The 21,281-nt window shown below is 40.5% G+C and overlaps 1 protein-coding gene and 1 pseudogene across 9 annotated transcripts in view; one reads left to right on the top strand and one right to left on the bottom strand.

The window, feature by feature from the left end:
- Positions 1 to 535, bottom strand: part of LOC100397988 (G patch domain-containing protein 2-like) — a 28,176-nt pseudogene extending 27,641 nt beyond the window's left edge. Inside the window, exon 1 of the transcript XR_013528221.1 lies at positions 361 to 535. The product of XR_013528221.1 is annotated as a G patch domain-containing protein 2-like (transcript). The remainder of the gene's footprint in view (positions 1 to 360) is intronic.
- Positions 536 to 796: 261 nt separating this feature from the next.
- LOC100399809 (spermatogenesis-associated protein 17) overlaps positions 797 to 21,281 on the top strand; it is a 213,970-nt gene continuing 193,485 nt past the window's right edge. For 2 of the 8 annotated variants that reach the window (XM_078353498.1, XM_078353497.1), the window contains exons 1-2: positions 797 to 890; positions 19,398 to 19,487. In XM_078353498.1, the coding sequence (XP_078209624.1) occupies positions 19,464 to 19,487 (24 nt within the window). In that variant the 5' untranslated portion in view covers positions 797 to 890; positions 19,398 to 19,463. Of the gene's footprint in view, positions 4,310 to 6,845; positions 6,966 to 17,937; positions 18,071 to 19,397; positions 19,488 to 21,281 lie in introns of those variants that run through there. The other 6 variants (XM_054246471.2, XM_078353496.1, XM_078353499.1 and 3 more) reach the window with 6 other exon arrangements.

Here is a 21,281-nt window from a genome sequence, read left to right as displayed (position 1 = left end):
TTGGTGAATTTGGAAAGAGGAGTGGGGAATAAGGCCCAGATTAAAATAAAGTCTTCCTGTCCCTTGTTTTGTCAACAATCAATGAGGAGATAAAACCGCTCCTGGGATTACAGGAAGCATGACTTCCAAAATATTGCTAAGCAATCAGCAAACATTTCCTGTATTCCTTCACAATTTTTTGGCATACTCTCAAAAGCTCCCTGAAACTGCGTGCATCTCAGGACTGAGTGAGAGCAGGGCCTAGATGTCTTCAGCCCATCCATCACAGCTCCCTCCCGCTTCCATTCCAGGTCCAGCGGAGCGGCCTCAGGCCATCATACCCTTCCCTGACCTCCCCCTCCCCAGGGCCGCCAGACTCACCAGCTGTTCCCGGCTGCTGGAGCTCCGATCGGTTGGCGCCCGGCGGCCCCGAACATTAACGACACCCAAGAGCCTGGCCTCGAGGCTCAGAGCCGTGAACAGACTCCAACAACGACAGCACCTGCGACTTGCAAAACACCGTTCAGCATTTTGAGATGAGCTTCCGGAAGCCGACGGAGGCCGAAACCGGATGCCCGGAGCAACCATTAGTTCTCCTCGCCTACTGCTTTCCCTTCCTATAATCCCCTCTTCATACTCGCAGTAAAGACAGAGACAAATCAATCAAACTTTTTGTGCTGCAAAGAAATTTCTTAATTCTCTTTTTAGTACTTTTAAAGTCGAAATAGCGTCAGAGAAAAGAGGAGTGAACAAACAATCGCACCCCGGGAGTGAGCTATGGTTCAGCCCAGTTGCCATGGACACCGGTAGGCGCACCAGTTGTGAAGCGAAGGCCAAGAGACCATGGCCACTTTAGCCCGGCTGCAAGCTAGGTCGTTGACTGTGGGAAATGAGTACTACTTTAGGAACAGGTAAGTCAGAAAGAGAAGGATCGCGCAAAGGGCTGGCGTAACTTGCTGTCAGCTGTTCCTCAGCGGGAGTTTCCAATTAACGGTGTCCCTAATTCATTAAGTAACACCCAGTTCTCCCCCTAATGGGCTGGAAACATAATCGTTTGTTTGTATTACCATACAACGAAATTCTAAATAGACAGGGGCCATAGATACTCAGTGTGAGAGGATTTAGAGAAACTCTCAGCATAGATAAAATTGTAAAGTGTTTTTTTTCTTCCATGTCACCACTCTGTGATTTGATGAAACCTATGTTCTTCGGGTTGAAGGTTCAATACCCTGACTGGGGTTCACCCTGGCTCACTAGCCCACTGATTCCGACTGCTCCCCATCTACCTAGGGATTTGAGCCTCCAGGATTTCACAAACGTCACTGAACTCAATTGTTCTTTGACTCATTTGCCTTTTTAAAATGAAAGTATCCTGGAGTGGTGGCTCATGCCTGTAATCCCAGCACTTAGGGAGGCTGAGGCGGGCGAATCATTCAAGGCCAGAAATTCGAGACCTACGTGGCCAACATGGTGAAATCCCGTTTCTACTAAAAATATGAAAATTAACGGAACTTGGTGGCACATGCCTGTAATCCCAGCTACGGGGGAGACTAAGGCAGGCGAATTGCTTGAACCTGGGTGGCAGAGGTTGCAGTGAGCCGAGATTGCACTACTGCACTCCAGCCTGGGTGACAAATCAAGATCCTGTCTCAAAAATAAATAAAATAAAATAAAAGTAAACCATTCCGAAAAGATAATTAGTACCAACATATTAATAGACGATGGGTAAGAAAACTAGCAGGTTTCTTCTTCTGCCTACACCCAAACTTCTTGCCTAAGAAGAGTTTTTTTTTTTTTTTTTTTTTGAGACGGAGTTTCGCTCTTGTTACCCAGGCTGGAGTGCAATGGCGCGATTTCGGCTCACCGCAACCTCCGCCTCCTGGGTTCAAGCAATTCTCCTTCCTCGGCCTCCTGAGTAGCTGGGATTACAGGCGCGCGCCACCATGCCCAGCTAATTTTTGTATTTTTAGTAGAGATGGGGTTTCACCATGTTGACCAGGATGGTCTCGATCTCTTGATTTCGTGATCCACCCGCCTTGGCCTCCCAAAGTGCTGGGATTATAGGCGTGAGCCACCGCGCCCGGCCAGAAGAGGTTCATTTTAAAGAAGCATTGCCCTAAGAGTTTTTGTAAGTTAAGAGAAACTGCAAAGAAGTGGATTAGACTATTATAGAATACAGTGATATGACAGACCAATGGAAAATACATTAATAAGATAGGGTCTTGCTGGGCTGTTTTTATTCTAACGTTTATCTCGCCTACCACATTATTATTTCACAATGTACCTCTCTTACAGCACTGATCACAATTCAATTTTACATTATTTTATGACATAGTATCTATCTCCCCTCTAAACGAGTAGCAGAGACAGTGTCTTTTATTTTGCTCACCATTATTTTTGTCTCCAATGTCTAGCATACAATAATAGTAACACAATGATTGTTGAAGAATCACATTAAGGAATCTTTCAATAAATCACTAATCCTGGTTTAAACATACTAACAATAGCTAAACATAGAAATTATAGAAATTACATATTTATTTAGAGTATGTGGCAAGTGCTGTATTTATAACATATATAAGTGAAATAAGCCCCATCCATCATGATGTTCCCATCCTTGTATGGAATATAGACATTTAAAGAATAATTACAATAGTGGCTGGGTTTGGTGGCTTACCTCTGTAGTCCCAGCACTTGTGGATGCTGAGGCAGATGGATCGCTTGAAAGCAGGAGTTTGAGACCATCCTGGCCAACATGGCAAAATATCTCTACTAAAAATAAAAAAAATTAGCCAAGCATGGTGGTGCATCTGTAGTCCCAGCTACTCTGGAGGCTGAGGCAAGAGAATTACTTGAACCCAGGAGGCAGAGGGTGCAGTGAGCCAAGATCACACCACTGCACACCAGCCTGGTCAACAGAGCAAGACTCTGTCTCAAAAAATAATAATAATAATAATAATAATAATAATAACAACAGAAATAGAGTAACATGGATGGGAAGGGAAACAACCAGTATTTCTTGAGGACTGATTATGTATGAGGGATTGCACTAGGAACTACCTCATAGGATGTTTCATTTGGTTTTCACAATGTTGCAAGTTAATGTAGGAGTTACCTATTTATTAGATAATCTATATTTTTAGAGCTATAGAACAGTGTTCCAGAAAAGCCTGTTGAAGTGTCAAGCAATCGTAAAGAATCAGCCAGGCACAGTGGCTCAGGCCTGTAATCCCAGCATGTTAGGAGGCCAAGGCGGGTGGATGGCTTGAGGTCAATTATGAATTATCAGAGCCAACTAATCTAACTCTAAAACCTCTGCTGTTCACTATCTCTAAACAAAATTTTCTTCCCATTAAGCTGATGTGATTAAATCGGAACAAGCACCAAGATCCAGAAGTCTAAATGGCTTAAGTGTACTCTTCTTCCAAATCCATTGACATGTAGGGAACAGAATTGTAGGAAACAATTTAAATTCTCCTTAGTTTCTTTCAATGTCTTCTGTTTTGGGCAACAAGGTAGGGACAAAAATGCTTCTTCCTAAGGCTATCATCAGAATAACGCTGCAGTTGAAAGATGCCTTTGTTGAAAAAATATATTCCTAAGGGGTTAGGTTAGTAACTGAGTCATCCAAGGCCTAGAAGTCCAATGTGGAAAAGGGAAGCTCCTCTGCCTAACAAAGAGGAAGGATCTGGAACTCCAAGAAGTGAGCAGCAAATACAGGAGGAGATTATGAACTGCAGAGAATAGGAGATGTGTGGGTTGCCCAACTGACTTGAATCCTCTGGAAAGTTGCTCCTGCAAAGAATGTTTGATGTGTATTTATATTCTAGCCTGTCCATCAGAGAGACAGAATATTTTGTCCTGGGCGTAAGGGGAACAATAGATAGTAGGCAGTTGTTGTAACCTTGCCCGCTGCTTAGACGGAGCTGATTTATCAAGATAGGGGAATTGCAATAGAGAAAGAGTAATTCACACAGAATCAATTGTGCAGGAGACCGGAGTTTTATTGTTACTCAAATGAGTCTTCCTGAGCATTAGGGGATCAGAGTTTTTAAGGATGATTTGGTGGGTTGGGGGAGGCCAGTGAATCAGGAGTGCTGATTGGTTGGGTCAGAGATGAAGTCATAGAGGGTGGAATCTGTCTTATTGCACTGAGTCAATTCTGAGGTAGAGGCCACAAGATCAGAGTCAGTTTATCAGTCTGGGTGGTGCCAGCTGATCCATCAAGTGCAGCATCTGCAAAATATCTCTAGCACTGACCTTAGGTTTTACAATAGTGATGTTACCCCCAGAAGCAATTTAGGGAGGTTCAGAATCTTGTAGCCTCCAGGTGCATGACTCCCCAGACCATAATTTTTTATTTCTTTACAAGAGATTCTTGCTCTGTCACCCAGGTTGGAGTGCAATGGTGCAATCTCGGCTTACTACAACCTCCGCCTCCCAAGTTTGAGCAATTCTCCTGCCTCAGCTTCCCAAGTAGCTGTTATTACAGGTGCATGCCACCATGCCTGGTTAATTTTTGTATTTTTAGTAGAGGTGGGATTTCACCATGTTGGCCAGGCTGGTCTGGAACTACTGACCTCAGGAGATCCACCTGCCTCGGCCTCACAAAGTGTTGGGATGACAGATGCAAACCACCGCTTCTGGCCCCAAACCATAATTTCTATCTTTTAGTTAATTTGTTATTTCTACAAAGACTGTCTAGTCCCCAGGCAAGAAGTGGGGTTTTTCCTTGGGAAAGTCCTATTATCTTTGTCTTAAACTATAAATTAAATTTCTTGCTAAGTTAGTTCAGCCTTCATCCAGGAATGAACTAAGACAGCTCGGAGGTTAGAAGCAAGGTGGAGCTGGTTAGGTCAGATCTCTCTCACTGTCTTCAGTTACAATTTTGCAGTGGTGGCTCCATTGTCCCTTGACAGTGGCCTTTTTGTTGTTGTTGTTGTTACTTTAACTTGCTCTAGTAATTCTTAGCTTCATTTCTGTTCTTTTGAACCATGAGATTTTCTTTGTGACTTGTTGGTCATTTATACTATACTTTACAGTATACTATACTTTGTGGAGAGAAGAGTTCAGTATATGTTTATTGGTTGTATTGTTCATTTTTCCCATATTCTTATTTAAATTTCATCTAATCTGCCAAATTCTAATAGGAATGAGTTAAAGTATTTCTCTTACACTGTGTTTCTATAGTATGGGTGAGCCCAAAATATCTGAGACAGGCTTCAGTCAACTTAGAAAGTTGATTTTGCCAAGCTTAAGGATGAACCCATGACACCACCTCAAGAAGTCCTGATGTGCCCAAGGCAGTCCGGGTGTGGCTTGCTTTTATACATTTTAGGAAGACTTAATGTATCAATCAATACGTGTAACGTTTATATTGGTTCCACAAGGCAGGGCCCTTTAGGTATTAAGTAGTTTTTAAATTTTTTTCTGGCCAGGTGCAGTGGCCCATGCCTGTAATCTCAGCACTTTGGGAGGCTGAGGTGGGTGGATCACTTGAGGTCAGGAGTTCCAGACCAGCCTGGCCAACATGGCAAAACCCTGCCTCTACTAAAAAGACAAAAATTAGCCGGGGGTGGTGGTGCACACCTGTAGTCCCATGTAGTCGAGAGGCTGAGGCAGGAGAATTGCTTGAACTTGGGAGGCGGAGGTTGCAGTGACCCAAGGTCACACCATTGTACTGCTGCCCGGGTGACAGAGTGAGACTTGAAAGAAGGAAGGAAGGAAGGAGGGAAGGAGGGAAGGAAGGAGGGAGGGAAAGAGAGAAAGAAAGGAGGGAGGGAGGGAATGAAGGAAGGAAGTAAAGAAGGAAAAGATTCTGATTAGCAAGTGGTTGAAAGAGTTATTATCAATAGAAAGAAATGAGGAATGTCTGGAGGGGTTGTAGAGACCTAGGTTTTATCATGTTTATCATACAGAGGAAGCCTCCAAGTTCTAAGCTCTAAAAAAAAAGACTAAATATTTCTCATCAGACTTAAAGTCTGTGTTTATGTGGATGCTGGAGGGGTATAATGATAGAGTCCAATTCCCTCTGCTATCATGGCCTGAACTAGATTTTTAGGTAACTCTGGAATTTTATTTTAGGTTTACAAGTAGTATCTCTCATTACGTTGTTTTGCATATGTTATATGTTTATTGGTGTGTCTCTGCATTATTGGCTATATGTTAGTTTTTTCTAATTTTTCACCTTTGAATTCTACTTGCCAAAATATTGATCCTCCTTTATTGGAGTTAGCACATCATTCTGTATATTTTTCTTTGCAGGAGGAAATTTGGAGGCTTTAAAAAATTAGAAGTAAAGAGGTTCATGAAGGGTTTAGCTTCTTTACATTCATTATTGCTATTGATATGTAGGCATTTTACATACAGCTCTATTTTAACCTACTTTTTTTTTTTTTTTTTTTTTTGAGATGGAGTTTTGCTCTTGTTACCCAGGCTGGAGTGCAATGGCGTGATCTCGGCTCACCGCAACCTCCACCTCCTGGGTTTAGGCAATTCTCCTGCCTCAGCCTCCCGAGTAGCTGGGATTACAGGAATGCGCCACAATGCCCAGCTAATTTTTGTATTTTTAGTAGAGATGGGGTTTCACCATGTTGACCAGAATGGTCTTGATCTTTTGACCTCGTGATCCACCCGCCTCAGTGTCCCAAAGTGCTGGGATTACAGGCGTGAGCCACCACACCCAGCCTAACCTACTTTTAAATTATTTTTCCTCTTCTATGATGACTTAGAATGTATCAACTATATTTTACTTTAGATTTTAAAATAGAGTAACTTGTCCCTAACATTTCTTATTAGAACTTAAGTTATCCTATTAACATTCTCAATACTGTAATAATGAATTAAATATTTATTTATTTTTTGAGACAGGGTCTCTCTCTGTTGTACAGGCTTGAGGGCAGGTGCAATCTCAGCTCACTGCAACCTCCGCCTCCTGCATTCAAGCAATTCTACTGCCTCAGCCTCCTGAGTATCTGGAATTACAGGCACGTACCATCACACCCAGCTAATTTTTTGTATTTTAGTAGAGATGAGGTTTCACCGTGTTAACCAGACTGGTCTCATACTCCTGACCTCTGGAATGAAAGGCTCATCCCACCACACCCAGTTAATTTTTTACATTTTTAGTAGAGACAAGGTTTTATCATGTTAGCCAGGCTAGTCTCATACTCACGACCTCAAGTCATCCACCTGCCTTGGCCTCCTAAAGAGCTGGGATTACAGGCTTGAGCCACCACATCTGGTCCTGAAATAAATTTTTATTATTTAAACACTCCCTAATACCCACTATATGCTAAGTACTATTCTGAATATTGAAGATACAACAAAGAACAAAGTTATGAAGGAAATAGACCATAAACAGCTAACCATATGGTGATTCAAGTTCTGTAATCCTACACTTTGGGAGGCCTAGGTAGAGGATGACTTGAGCCCAGTAGTTCAAGACCAGCCTGGGTAACATAGTGAGACCTTGTCTCTACAAAAAATAAAATATTAGCAACTTCGTCTCAAAAAAAAAAAAAACAAAGGGTGTCTTCAGCAGAGGAGTGACATAATGTGACTTCTGTCTTATAAAAATAGTAAATAAGAAAGTAACTTTGACATTATTATTAGCATACGAGCTGGCATCTTACTTTGTTGCTCAGGTTGGAGTACAGTGGCACGATCTCGGATCACTGCAACCTCTGCCTGCCAGGTTCAAGGGATTCTCCTGCCTCAGCCTCCCAAGTAGCTGGAATTACAGGCACCTGCCATCATGCCTGGCTAATTTTTGTGTTTTTGTAGAGATAGGCTTTCGCCATGTTGGCCAGGCTGGTCCTGAACTCCTGACCTCAGGTTATCCACCCACCTCGGCCTCCAAAAGTGCTGGGATTACAGACATGAACCACCATGGCTGGCTAGGAAACAAAATATTTTTAAATGCACTAATAATATAGGTTTTAGTTCTAAAATACGATGACCTTGTTTTCTATGACTTCTGCACAGTATTTAACATTTGGCCAACTATAGTAACTCCTACTATATTATCTAATAATAATGCATTTGCAACCCATTATTCCTAGAGCTGTGACATAATAACAATGAGGAGGACTATTAATGAAATATAAAACATAGGTTCTAGTTCTAAAACATAGTCCTGTTTCTTATCATCAAGTGTCTGTTAGGCACATGGGTGATAATCAGAACCCAAAGTATAGATTAAGTGTACTGTAGTTTTTGCCTTTAAGGAGCATGAAATCCTTAAGAACTAATCGTGAAATTATATGCAAAACAATAATCATTTTACACATCAACATATCTGATAGCACAGGGCAGCTAATAATGGAATTTTATTCCTGCTGTCTAAAATAGTTAAAAGTTATATGATAATAAAAAAGAAAGAGTATTGAGTTTTTAATCTAGTATTTATTCATAGATAATATACGTACGTCAGACCAAGCAGTCTGTTGATGTGTAAAATGCATATTTTTTGCATATTACTGGAAAGATATTTAAGTACACACTTTTTTTCATTTTCTACTTATTGTCAGTTAATTTCTGGCCGCTAATGATATACATGAATATAGTGTTATTGAGGGTTATAGTACTTATTTCTAGTTGACGATGTAGTGACTGGAAACTTCCAGCTATTTCTTGATGTTTTATTGCATTACTGGTAACACTTTTGGTCTTTTATCATTATCAATTCATTTAGTATTCATTGTGATAATACTGATCATAATACATTTATTTCAAATTCATGTAGATGTCATTTTATTCACTGCTGTAGGATTTTCACTGTAATTTGGAACGAATTAATATACTATTAAAATAAAGTGTTACCCACATTTTTCATTTTAAACATAAAATGTCTAGCAGTTGATGACTATTGTATGAGTATTCAACATCCCAGTGGTAACCCAGCATCTGTAAATTTCGTTTTTAAGCACTTAAAAAATGGGCAACAGAAAAACGTGTATAGAAACGAAATTTTAGCACATAAGTTAAAGTTTAGCAGTACGTTAACTACTAGTTAATTTTTAGTGCCTCCTTCCTTTTAATTGCAATGTATAGTTTTTATTAATATGTGCTTGTGTATATATATATATAATATATGTGTATACATTAATAGTACCCCAAAAAGAAATTATTTAATTTTCTTTTTTTAATTTTTTATTGGATTTTAGGTTTTGGGGTACATGAGCAGAACATGTAAGACAGTTGCGTAGGAACACACATGGCAGTGTGCTTTTCTTTCCTTCTCCCCTTCACCCACATTTGGCATTTCTCCCCAGGCTATCCCTCCCCACCTCCCCCTCCCACTGGCCCTCCCCTTTTCCCCCCAATAGACCCCAGTGTTTAGTACTCCCCTTTCTGTGTCCATGTGTTCTCATTTTTCATCACCCACCTATGAGTGAGAATATGCGGTGTTTCATTTTCTGTTCTTGTGTCAGTTTGCTGAGGATGACGTTCTCCAGATTCATCCATGTCCCTACAAACGACACAAACTCATCATTTCTGATTGCTGCATAATATTCCATGGTGTATATGTGCCACATTTTTCCAATCCAGTCTATTATCAATGGGCATTTTGGTGGATTCCAGGTCTTTGCTATTGTAAACAGTGCTGCAATGAACATTCGTGTACATGTGTCCTTATAGTAGAATGATTTATGGTCTTTTGGATATATACCCAGTAATGGGATTGCTGGGTCAAATGGAATTTCTATTTCTAAGGCCTTGAGGAATTGCCACACTGTCTTCCACAATGGCTGAACTAATTTACACTCCCACCAACAGTTTAAAAGTGTTCCTTTTTCTCCACATTCTCTCCAGCATCTGTTGTCTCCAGATTTTTTATGATCGCCATTCTAACTGGTGGAAGATGGTATCTCAATGTGGTTTTGATTTGCATCTCTCTGATGACCAGTGACGATGAGCATTTTTTCATATGATTGTTGGCCTCATATATGTCTTCTTTCATAAAGTGTCTGTTCATATCCTTTGCCCACTTTTGAATGGGCTTGTTTGTTTTTTTCCTGTAAATCTGTTTGAGTTCTTTGTAAATTCTGGATATCAGCCCTTTGTCAGATGGGTAAACTGCAAAACTTTTTTCCCATTCTGTTGCTTGCCGATTCACTCTAGTGACTGTTTCTTTTGCCGTGCAGAAGCTGTGGAGTTTCATTAGGTCCCATTTGTCTATTTTGGCTTTTGTTGCCAATGCTTTTGGTGTTTTGTTCAGAAAGTCCTTGCCTACTCCTATGTCCTGGATAGTTTTGCCTAGATTTCCTTCTAGGGTTTTTATGGTGCCAGGTCTTATGTTTAAGTCTTTAATCCATCTGGAGTTAATTTTAGTGTAATGTGTCAGGAAGGGGTCCAGTTTCTGCTTTCTGCACATGGCTAGCCAGTTTTCCCAACACCATTTGTTAAACAGGGAATCCTTTCCCCCTTGCTTGTTTTTGTCAGGTTTATCAAAGATTGTATAGTTGTAGATACGTTGTGTTGCCTCCGGTGCCTCTGTTTTGTTCCATTGGTCTATATCTCTGTTTTGGTACCAGTACCATGCTGTTTTGATTACTGTAGCCTTTTAGTATAGTTTGAAATCCGGTAGTGTGATGCCCCCCGTTGTGTTCTTTTTGCTTAGAATTGACTTGGCTATGCGGGCTCTCTTTTGGTTCCATATGAAGTTCATGGTGGTTTTTTCCAGTCTGTAAAGAAAGTCAATGGTAGCTTGATGGGGATAGTGTTGATTCTGTAAATTATTTTGGGCAGTATAGCCATTTTTACGATATTAATTCTTCCTAACCATGAACATGGAATGTTTCTCCATCTGTTTGTGTCCTCTCTGATTTCGTTGAGCAGTGGTTCGTAGTTCTCCTTTAAGAGGTCCCTTACGTTCCTTGTGAGTTGTATTTTTAGGTATTTTATTCTTTTTGTAGCAATTGTGAATGGCAGTTCGTTCTTGATTTGGCTTTCTTTAAGTCTGTTATTGTTGTAGACGAATGCTTGTGATTTTTGCACATTGATTTTATATCCTGAGACTTTGCTAAAGTTGCTTATCAGTTTCAGGAGTTTTTGGGCTGAGGTGATGGGGTCTTCTAGGTATACTATCATGTCGTCTGCAAATAGAGACAATTTGGCTTCCAGCTTTCCTATTTGAATACCCTTTATTTCTTTTTCTTGCCTGATTGCTCTGGCTAAAACTTCCAGTACTATATTGAATAGGAGTGGTGAAAGAGGGCATCCTTGTCTAGTGCCAGATTTCAAAGGGAATGCTTCCAGTTTTTGCCCATTCAGTATGATATTGGCTGTTGGTTTGTCATAAACAGCTTTTATTACTTTGAGATACGTTCTATCGATACCGAGTTTATTGAGGGTTTTTAGCATAAAGGGCTGTCAAATTTTTTCAAATGCCTTCTCTGCGTCAATTGAGATAATCATGTGGTTTTTGTTTTTGGTTCTGTTTATGTGGTGAATTACGTTTATAGACTTGCGTATGTTGAACCAGCCTTGCATCCCCGGGATGAATCCTACTTGATCATGGTGAATAAGTTTTTTGATTTGCTGTTGCATTTGGCTTGCCAATATTTTATTGAAGATTTTTGCATCTATGTTCATCGTGAATATTGGCCTGAAGTTTTCTTTTCTTGTTGGGTGTCTGCCGGGTTTTGGTATCAGAATGATGTTGGTCTCGTAAAATGATTTGGGAAGTATTCCCTCTTTTTGGATTGTTTGAAATAGTTTTAGAAGGAATGGTACCAGCTCCTCTTTGTGTGTCTGGTAGAATTCGGCTGTGAACCCGTCTGGACCTGGGCTTTTTTTGTGTGGTAGGCTCTTAATTGCTGCCTCGACTTCTGACCTTGTTATTGGTCTATTCATAGTTTCAGCTTCCTCCTGGTTTAGGCTTGGGAGGACACAGGAGTCCAGGAATTTATCCATTTCTTCCAGGTTTACTAGTTTATGCGCATAGAGTTGTTTGTAATATTCTCTGATGATGGTTTGAATTTCTGTGGAATCTGTGGTGATTTCCCCTTTATCATTTTTTATTGCATCTATTTGGTTGTTCTCTCTTTTATTTTTAATCAATCTGGCTAGTGGTCTGTCTATTTTGTTGATCTTTTCAAAAAACCAGCTCTTGGATTTATTGATTTTTTGAAGGGTTTTTCGTGTCTCAATCTCCTTCAGTTCAGCTTTGATCTTAGTTATTTCTTGTTTTCTGCTGGGTTTTGAGTTTTTTTGACCTTGTTCCTCTAGCTCTTTCAATTTTGACGATAGGGTGTCAATTTTGGATCTCTCCATTCTCCTCATATGGGCACTTATTGCTATATACTTTCCTCTAGAAACTGCTTTAAATGTGTCCCATAGGTTCTGGCATGTTGTGTCTTCGTTCTCATTGGTTTCGAAGAACTTCTTTATTTCTGCCTTCATTTCGTTGTTTACCCAGTGAACATTCAAGAGCCAGTTGTTCAGTTTCCATGAAGCTGTGCGGTTCTGGCTTTCTTTCTGTATTCTGAGTTCTAACTTGATTGCACTATGGTCTGAGAGGCTGTTTGTTATGATTTCAGTTGTTTTGCATTTGTTGAGCAGTGCTTTACTTCCAATTATGTGGTCAATTTTAGAGTAGGTGTGATGTGGTGCTGAGAAGAATGTATATTCTGTGGATTTGGGCTGGAGAGTTCTGTAAATGTCTATCAGGTTTGCTTGCTCCAGGTCTGAGTTCAAGCCCTGGATATTCTTGTTGATTTTGTGTCTGGTTGATCTGTCTAATATTGACAGTGGAGTGTTAAAGTCTGCCACTATTATTGTGTGGGAGTCTAAGTCTCTTTGTAAGTCATTAAGAACTTGCCTTATGTATCTGGGTGCTCCTGCATAGGGTCCATATATGTTTAGGATCGTTAGCTCTTCTTGTTTTATCGATCCTTTTACCAGTATGTAATGGCCTTCTTTGTCTCTTTTGATCTTTGTTGCTTTAACGTCTATTTTATCAGAGATGAGAATTGCAACTCCTGCTTTTTTTTTGCTCTCCATTTGCTTGGTAAATCTTCCTCCATCCCTTTATTTTGAGGCTTTGTGTATCCTTGCATGTGAGATGGGTTTCCTGGATACAGCACACTGATGGGTTTTGGATTTTTATCCAATTTGCCAGTCTGTGTCTTTTGATTGGTGCATTTAGTCCATTTACATTTAGGGTTAATATTGTTATGTGTGAATTTGATACTGCCATTTTGATGCTAAGTGGCTGTTTTGCCTGTTAGTTGTTGTAGAATCTTCATTATGTTGATGCTCTTTAACTTTTAGTGTGATTTTGGAATGGCTGGTACTGGTTGTTTCTTTCTATTTGTAGTGTCTCTTTTAGGAGCTCTTGTAAAGCAGGCCTGGTGGTGACAAAATCTGAGTACTTGCTTGTTCGCAAAGGATTTTATTTTTCCTTTACTTCTGTAGCTCAGTTTGGCTGGATATGAAATTCTGGGTTGAAAGTTCTTTTCTTTAAGAATGTTGAATATTGGCCCCCACTGTCTTCTGGCTTGTAGTGTTTCTGCTGAGAGATCTGCTGTGAGTCTAATTGGCTTCCCTTTGTGGGTAACTCGACCTTTCTCTCTGGCTGCCCTTAGTATTTTCTCCTTTATTTCAGCCTTGTTGAATCTGACGATTATGTGCCTTGGGGTTGCTCTTCTTGCAGAGTATCTTTGTGGTGTTCTCTGTATTTCCTGCATTTGAGTGTTGGCCTATCTTGCTAGGTGGTGGAAGTTTTCCTGGATGATGTCCTGAAGATTATTTTCCAGCTTGGATTCATTCTCTTCGTCCCCTTCTGGTACACCTATCAAACGTAGGTTAGGTCTTTTCACATAGTCCCACATTTCTTGGAGACTTTGTTCATTCCTTTTTGCGCTTTTTTCTCTGATCTTGGTTTCTCGTTTTATTTCATTGAGTTGGTCTTCGACTTCAGATATTCTTTCTTCTGCTTGGTCAATTCGGCTATTGAAACTTGTGTTTGCTTCGCGAAGTTCTCGTATTGTGTTTTTCAGCTCCTTTAATTCATTCATATTCCTCTCTAAGGTATCCATTCTTGTTATCATTTCCTTGAATCTTTTTTCAAATCTTTTTTCAAGGTTCTTAGTTTCTTTGCATTGATTTAATACATGATCTTTTAGCTCACAAAAGTTTCTCATTGTCCACCTTCTGAAGTCTAATTCCATCATTTCGTCACAGTCATTCTCTGTCCAGCTTTGCTCCCTTGCTGGTGAGGAGTTTTGGTCCTTTCTAGGAGGCGAGGTGTTCTGGATTTGGGTGTTTTCCTCTATTTTTCGCTGGTTTCTTCCCATCTTTGTGGATTTATCCACTTGTCGTCTGCGTAGTTGCTGACTTTTCGATTGGGTCTCTGAGTGGACACCCAGATTGTTGATGATGAAGTATTTCTGTCACTTGGTTTTCCTTCTACCAGCCTAGCCCCTTCGCTGTATGACTGCTGAGGTCCACTCCAGGCCCTGCTTTTCTGGGGTGCACCTCTAGCAGCTGTGGCACAGTGAGGGATGCTACCCGTTTCTTTTTCTGCTATCTTTGTCCCAGGATGATGCCTGCCAAATGTCAGTCTTTTGGATATAGATGGGTCACAGAGCTGCTTGAGGAGACAGTCTGTACTTTTTAGGAGCTCAGTTGCTGAGCTGTGAGCTCTGTTGTTCATTCAGGGCTGTTAGGCTGCTATGTTTGATTCTGCTGCAACAGAGCTCATTAAAAAAAACCCTTTTTTCCTCAAATGCTCTGTGTTGGGGGGTTCAGGCTTTATTTTTCGATGTCCGATGAGGTGTCCTACCCAGCTAGAAGGCAGACTAGCCACTGTTTGGCTGCCGAGGCTCCGCCCTGCTGTTGTTTGATTCGCCCTGTTCCTGCAGGCTGTGCTGTGGTCTCCGCCACGCCCTGCGGCGGAGTCTCTTCATTGTAGCATGTTGCCTCAGCAAAGGCAGGCTGTGTTAGCAGTGGGCGTGTATCTCAGTAGGGACGGGTTGCCTTGGCAGCGGCAGGCTGCGTTAGCAGTGGGCGTGTATCTCAGTAGGGACGGGTTGCCTCGGCAACGGCTGTCTGCGTCAGCAGTGGGCGTGTATCTCAGTTGGGGCGGGTTGCTTCGGTAGTGGTGGATGCCCCTCCCCCACAGAGCGTCTCGGACCGTCTGCTCGGGATAGTTCGAAATTGCGGTTTTGTTCGTCCCACTGGGTGTCCCAAACGATCTGTCCCTGCAATCCCCCGGGCTGGTCTGCTGTCCAAGTCTCGTTCAGTCTCAAGTCCAGGCCTCTCAAGTCTCAGGTTGCCATTTCAACAGGTCACCCGGACAAGCGCGCCCTGTGGGGATTGCTGGGTAGGGCCGGCCGCCGCCGCCCCGGCTGCCGGCTTCGCCAGGCAGACCTACTGCCTGACGTCCCATGTCTTCTTTATACTTGGGAGTTTCCCCATTCTGTGGGCAACAAAGATCAGTCTGGAAATGCAGCTCCAACTCACCCTTTGCGGATTCAACGAGAGCTCCAATCCTGGGTTGTTCTCACAGCACCATCTTGAGTCCTCCCCCTTTAATTTTCTACTTGACCAGTGTCACCAGGAAAAATTAAGAAACATTAACTCAAAACAGATAATTTGACTGCTTCTCTTCTGCATTTCTAATGACAATTATAAATAAAGGGTGAGTTCATACTAATACATTAGTAACTAATACAGTAACTTCAAAATAATTATTAGATACATCTATGTGACTTATTCATATTTTTCTTCTATTTTTGTAAAGATAGTAAGTTGATTGTTGTTGGGAAAGGAGAAACAAACGTTTTCAGTAGTTTAAATTGACTACATTAAGAAGATGAAAAGCAAATCTAGTTGTATTAAATATTAATGGTAAAAGGTTTAAATAACCAAAAGAAACAGCTCTATTCTATTGTCATGAATTTTATTTCACATTAGCCTTTTGAATGAAATTATTCTTATTTTTTCCACATCTCTCTTCTTTGAGTTGCCTGCTCTACTGGACATTGTGTTGTTGTATCTTTTCCTTGTTGGCCATTAATGACAGTTTCTTTGTTCCACTATCCCATCTTGTTATTGGCCAGGATAAGATTTTAAAATAAAAATGAAAGATTCTTTCTAATCCTGCAACTGGTTGAATAACCACCTTGTTTTCCATGACTTCCGCACACTGTTTAACATAGTCATGGTCTCCCATCTTGATGCCTTCCCATTAACTTCTATGACACTGCACTATACTTGTATCTTATGATTGGACCTTGTTTTTTTATTTTAAATTGTTGTTATTGAGCATCTTTTACTGTAAATCTTTACAGAGATTATCAAACTCTGGGGATATGTGTTTCCATGGCCAAAATGTTGACATTCATGGAGTCTAGAATCCCTTAATATTATGCACAAAACCCTGAAAACCAAGGCCTTTTGCCTTGGCATCAACGATTAATCTTCTTATTTCCCCCATCCTTCATTTCTGTCTTGAAATTTGCATTTTATCATTCCCATTATTATTTTACTACATGTGTATACATCCTTAATGAACAGCCCTAAAATTTTGTGAGGGTTTTACTTATGTAAATAAAAGTATTCTGTGTATGTTCAAAGGCCAAACTGTTTCCTAGCAGCAATATATATGAGTTTTTATCACTAACACTTGGTATAATCTAAAATTTTGGGGTGTTGCTATAGATGTTGATATCATTTCATATTCTTTTTTTTTTTTTTTTTGAGGCTGAGTTTCACTCTTGTGACCCAGGCTAGAGTGCAATGGCACAATCGCAGCTCACCGCAACCTCCGCCTCCTGTGTTCAGGCAATTCTCCTGCCTCAGCCTCCCGAGTAGCTGGGATTACAGGCACGTGCCACCATGCCCAGCTAATTTTTTGTATTTTAAGTAGAGACAGGGTCTCACCATATTGACCAAGATGGTCTCGATCTCTTGACCTCATGATCCACCTGCCTCACCCTCCCCATTTCATATCCTTAGTCTTGGTTTCTTTTATTGTTTTAGGGAGATTGGTGCTACCTTTTGCCATACAATTTCAATATTATGTTTGGAAATTAATTACATAAATTTTTTTGCATTTTCCTTTTTTTCCATTTTACTTTTCCTTTCTTCTCCTCTCTTCATTTCTCTTCTCCTTTAGAAGCAGTGATGGTTAAAAACCCAACCTCTGGAGCAGGACTACCAAGGATTAAATGTCAGCTGTGACACTTACTATAGATGTGACCTTGGGGATATTACAATATTTTCTCCACAGTGGTATCTTTTTTTGTCAAATAGGGATAATTATTCTCTTCTTCATAGAGGTATTGAAAGGATGACGTATGAGTTAATTCACTGGTATGTAAAATGTTGGGTACTGTGCCTGACACATAAAGTTTTAATTAGTAAAATTTATTTATTTTCTTCTATTTCTCTCAACAGCTCCTTTCATGTTTGCCTGTCTTTTTCCTATCATCACCCAGGATTTAAGTTACAAAGAGGATAGGGCACTCATGGATTCCTCAGCAATTTGTCATCCTAAAGTAGGGAGAGATTTCAATGTTGGGAGTAGATCTAGTGAGGGAAGCCTGTGAGTGGCACTTCTCACTGGGATGGAATATGCCAACAGGCATGTGTCTCCCTCAGCTAGCATCTTTGGTAAGACAAAGGTTGAGTGTTAGGAGTGACACCAGTGATCTCTCCTGAGGCCATGAGGAATACAGTATGGAACAAAATAGACAAGATTATTGCCTTTGACATTTTCAAGTTTAGTGGAAGAGACCATCGTTAAATAATTTTTAAATATGATTGTGGTAAATATGAAGAGCTATGAGACTGTAACATGGAAAGGCCTAATTGTAGTCTGGGAAGTCAGGGAATGCTCTCTGGAGGAAAGGACTTTAAGCTATTCTCCTTCCCACATGGAGTACAATAATATAATGCCAGAATATACTTTATTCAAGCCTCTTTTTTTTTTCTTTTGGGATGGAGTCTCGCTCTGTTGCCCAGGCTGGAGTGCAGTGGCATGATCTCAGTTTACTGCAACCTCTGCCTCCTGGGTTCAAGGAATTCTGCCTCAGCCTCCTGAGTAGCTGGGATTACAGATGCCTGCCACTACACTTAGGTAATTTTTATATTTTTAGCAGAAATGGAGTTTCACCATGTTGGCCAGTCTAGTCTTAAATTCCTGACCTCAGGTGATCGCCCACCTTGTCCTCCAAAAGTGCTGGGATTACAGGCATGAGTCACAGCTCTGGGCCTTACTAAAATGTCTGTCATTTGTTACATGCAGTACAAATATACAACAATAAGGAATCTTTCGTTCCTTCCACTCCTGTCTAGAGCAGTCTTCCACTCTTATTTTTAGCAGACTTTATTGCATTGTATAGTAATCTTACCATAGTGCCTTTCATTCATTATCAGGTAATGTAGCTATTTATATATTCTCTTGTGTGTATATGTTTTTTTATTATACTTTAAGTTCTGGGGTACATGTGTAGAATGTGCATGTTTATTACATAGGCGTACAGGTGTCATGTTGGTTTATTATACTTTAAGTTCTGGGGTACATGTGCAGAATGTGCATGTTTATTACATAGTTGTACAGGTGCCATGCTGCACCTATCAACCCATCATCTACATTAGGTATTTCTCCTAATGCTATCGCTCCTCTTATCCCCTACCCCCAATAGGCCTGAGTGTGTGATGTTCCCCTCCCTGTATCTATGTGTTCTTATTATTCAAATCCCACTCTAGAGTGAGAACGTGTGGTGTTTGGTTTTCTGTTCTGTGTTCATTCTTACAGTTTATCCTACACTTAATCTATACCTTATGTAATCTTACAGATTTGTGTGAATTCTCCCTATATTGTACATGTTTCGCATCTGAATCACTGATTTGAATTTCTTATCTCTGTATAAGCCCTATGGCCTCCCCCTGCCTCCTTTAACTTAAACAGACTTTCTGAGAATTCCAGCTATGAATGGAACAGGCATTCTGTGATGGATTCATTTTACTTAGAGGCAATTCATTTAACTAATAAATGAGTGAAGTATGTGAGCATTTTAGTCTTGCATGATACATGTGTAGTAGCATTTAAACAGTAAATTCAAATGATTATGTTTTAAAAGCAATGTCAAAATAACACATCACTTTTTTACTCCCTAATAAAAATTACTGGCAAATTAATTTATTATAAAATTGGTGATTATCAAAATAAAAAAAAAGTAAAACTATTGAAAGCACATGGCTTCTCAGAAAAATGTTAATTTTCAAAACACAACTCATGATTTTTGAAATGCCTTATTTATTTATATTTTAATGTTACTTAAAATGATATTTGAATTTATAATGATCACTTTGGAAGAAATTGAAAATCAAGTTTAACAGGTTGACTTGCTTTAGAATTATATTCGTTACTAATGAAGTGCTTTTTAAACATTTTGTTTTAGTATTGTAGATGCATTTAGAAATAAGGAGAATGATGCAGCAGTTAAAATCCAGAGCTGGTTTCGAGGATGTCAAGTTCGGGCATATATCAGGTATATTGGTTTTGTCATGGAAACCTCAGATATGTCATAAATATATATCCCTTAGAAAATGTAATTTATTTATGCAGTGCTTATTTCAAATAATTTTTTATTTTACTCATAATGTAGTTAATAAATTATATGGTGTTCTTTTAAAAGAAATACATAGTGTTTCTGATCTCTTCTTACCAAAACTAAATTACATTGACTATATTTCTATTTAAAATTCTCAATATTGACTGGATGCGGTGGCTCACTCCTGTAATCCCAGCACTTTGTGAGACTGAGGCAGGTGAATCACTTGAGGTTAGGAGTTTGAGACCAGCCTGGCCAACATGGCAAAACCCTGTCTCTAGCAAAAATACAAAAATTAGCTGGGCATGGTGGTGCACATCCCAGGTACTTGGAAGGCTGAGGCAGGAGAATCCCTTGAACTTGGAAGGCAGAGGTTGCAGTGAGCTGAGAAGGCACCACTGCACTCCAGCCTGATCAGCAGAGTGAGACTTTGTCTCAAAAAAATAAAACAAAATTCTCAATATTACAAACACACTTGCTCAGACTCCTTTTCCCATATTCCATAGGATCTAGAAATGATTGGGTTTGTATTTATAGCAAAAATACGTTGACTGGTAAGAAAGGGGGAAAAGAGAAAACAGTTTCAATCTTTTCCATCATGTTGGTAGATAAAAGAAAGTGATGCATGAATGATGTCATCTGACCATACACGAGGCTGAAATTTGTACCTTTCTTAACTCTTTCTCCCTTTTTTTCAGTGCCCAAACTTTCCCTGCGGGTGTTTCTTAAAATACATTTTCCTGGATTAGGTACAGGAAAATAGGCCTGCTTCATAATAACTCATCAGACTGGGAATTATCCTATATAAAACTTCCTTATACTGTCTAGTAGGAGCTAGATATGCAACTTTAAGGTGTGAAGACAAGGCTTCTTTGTCTTTTTCTTTCTTTTTTTTCTTTTTGAGATGGAGTTTTGCTCTTATTGCCCAGACTGGAGTGCAATGGCACAGTCTTGGCTCACCGAAGCCTCCACCTCCCGGGTTCAAGCGATTCTCCTGCCTTAGCCTCCCAAGCGGCTGGGATTACAGGCGCATGCCACCGTGCCCGACTAATTTTTGTATTTTTAGTATAGATGGGATTTCTCCATGTTGGTCAGGCTAGTCTTGAACTCCTGAACTCAGATATCTGCCTGTCACATCCTCCGAAAGTGCTGGGATATATGGGGTGAGCCATGGTGCCAAGAAGGCAAATTTTCTCTTTTGGCCACTATGTAAACTAAGAAACATGGTGGCAAATAGAGTTTTGTTTGCTTGTTTGTTTTTTTAGATGGAGTTTTGCTCTTGTTATTCAGGCCGGAGTGCAATGGCGCGATCTCGGCTCACCGCAACCTCCGCCTCCTGGGTTCAGGCAATTCTCCTGCCTCAGCCTCCCGAGTAGCTGGGATTACTGGCATGCGCCACCATGCCCAGCTAATTTTTTGTATTTTTAGTAGACACGGGGTTTCACCATGTTGACCAGGATCGTCTCCATCTCTCGACCTTGTGATCCACCCACCTCGGCCTCCCAAAGTGCTGGGATTACAGGCGTGAGCCACCGCGCCCGGCCGAGTATTTTTTATTTCAGCAGACTAACATGATGTTGGCTTGGATAGACTGAGGATTACAGAAAAGAATGAAGAGGAGAACTATTTCTTAACCTCATGAATCTTTCCTCTCTCCCCTCCCCCTCTCCTCCCGTCCCCTCCCCTTTCCCCTCCTCCTCCCCTCCCCCCTCCTGTTTCCTCTCCCCTGCC

This window comes from Callithrix jacchus, chromosome 16, assembly GCF_049354715.1.
Source record: "Callithrix jacchus isolate 240 chromosome 16, calJac240_pri, whole genome shotgun sequence".
Lineage (NCBI taxonomy): Eukaryota > Metazoa > Chordata > Mammalia > Primates > Cebidae > Callithrix > Callithrix jacchus.
This window is presented reverse-complemented; position numbering and strand designations above follow the sequence as displayed.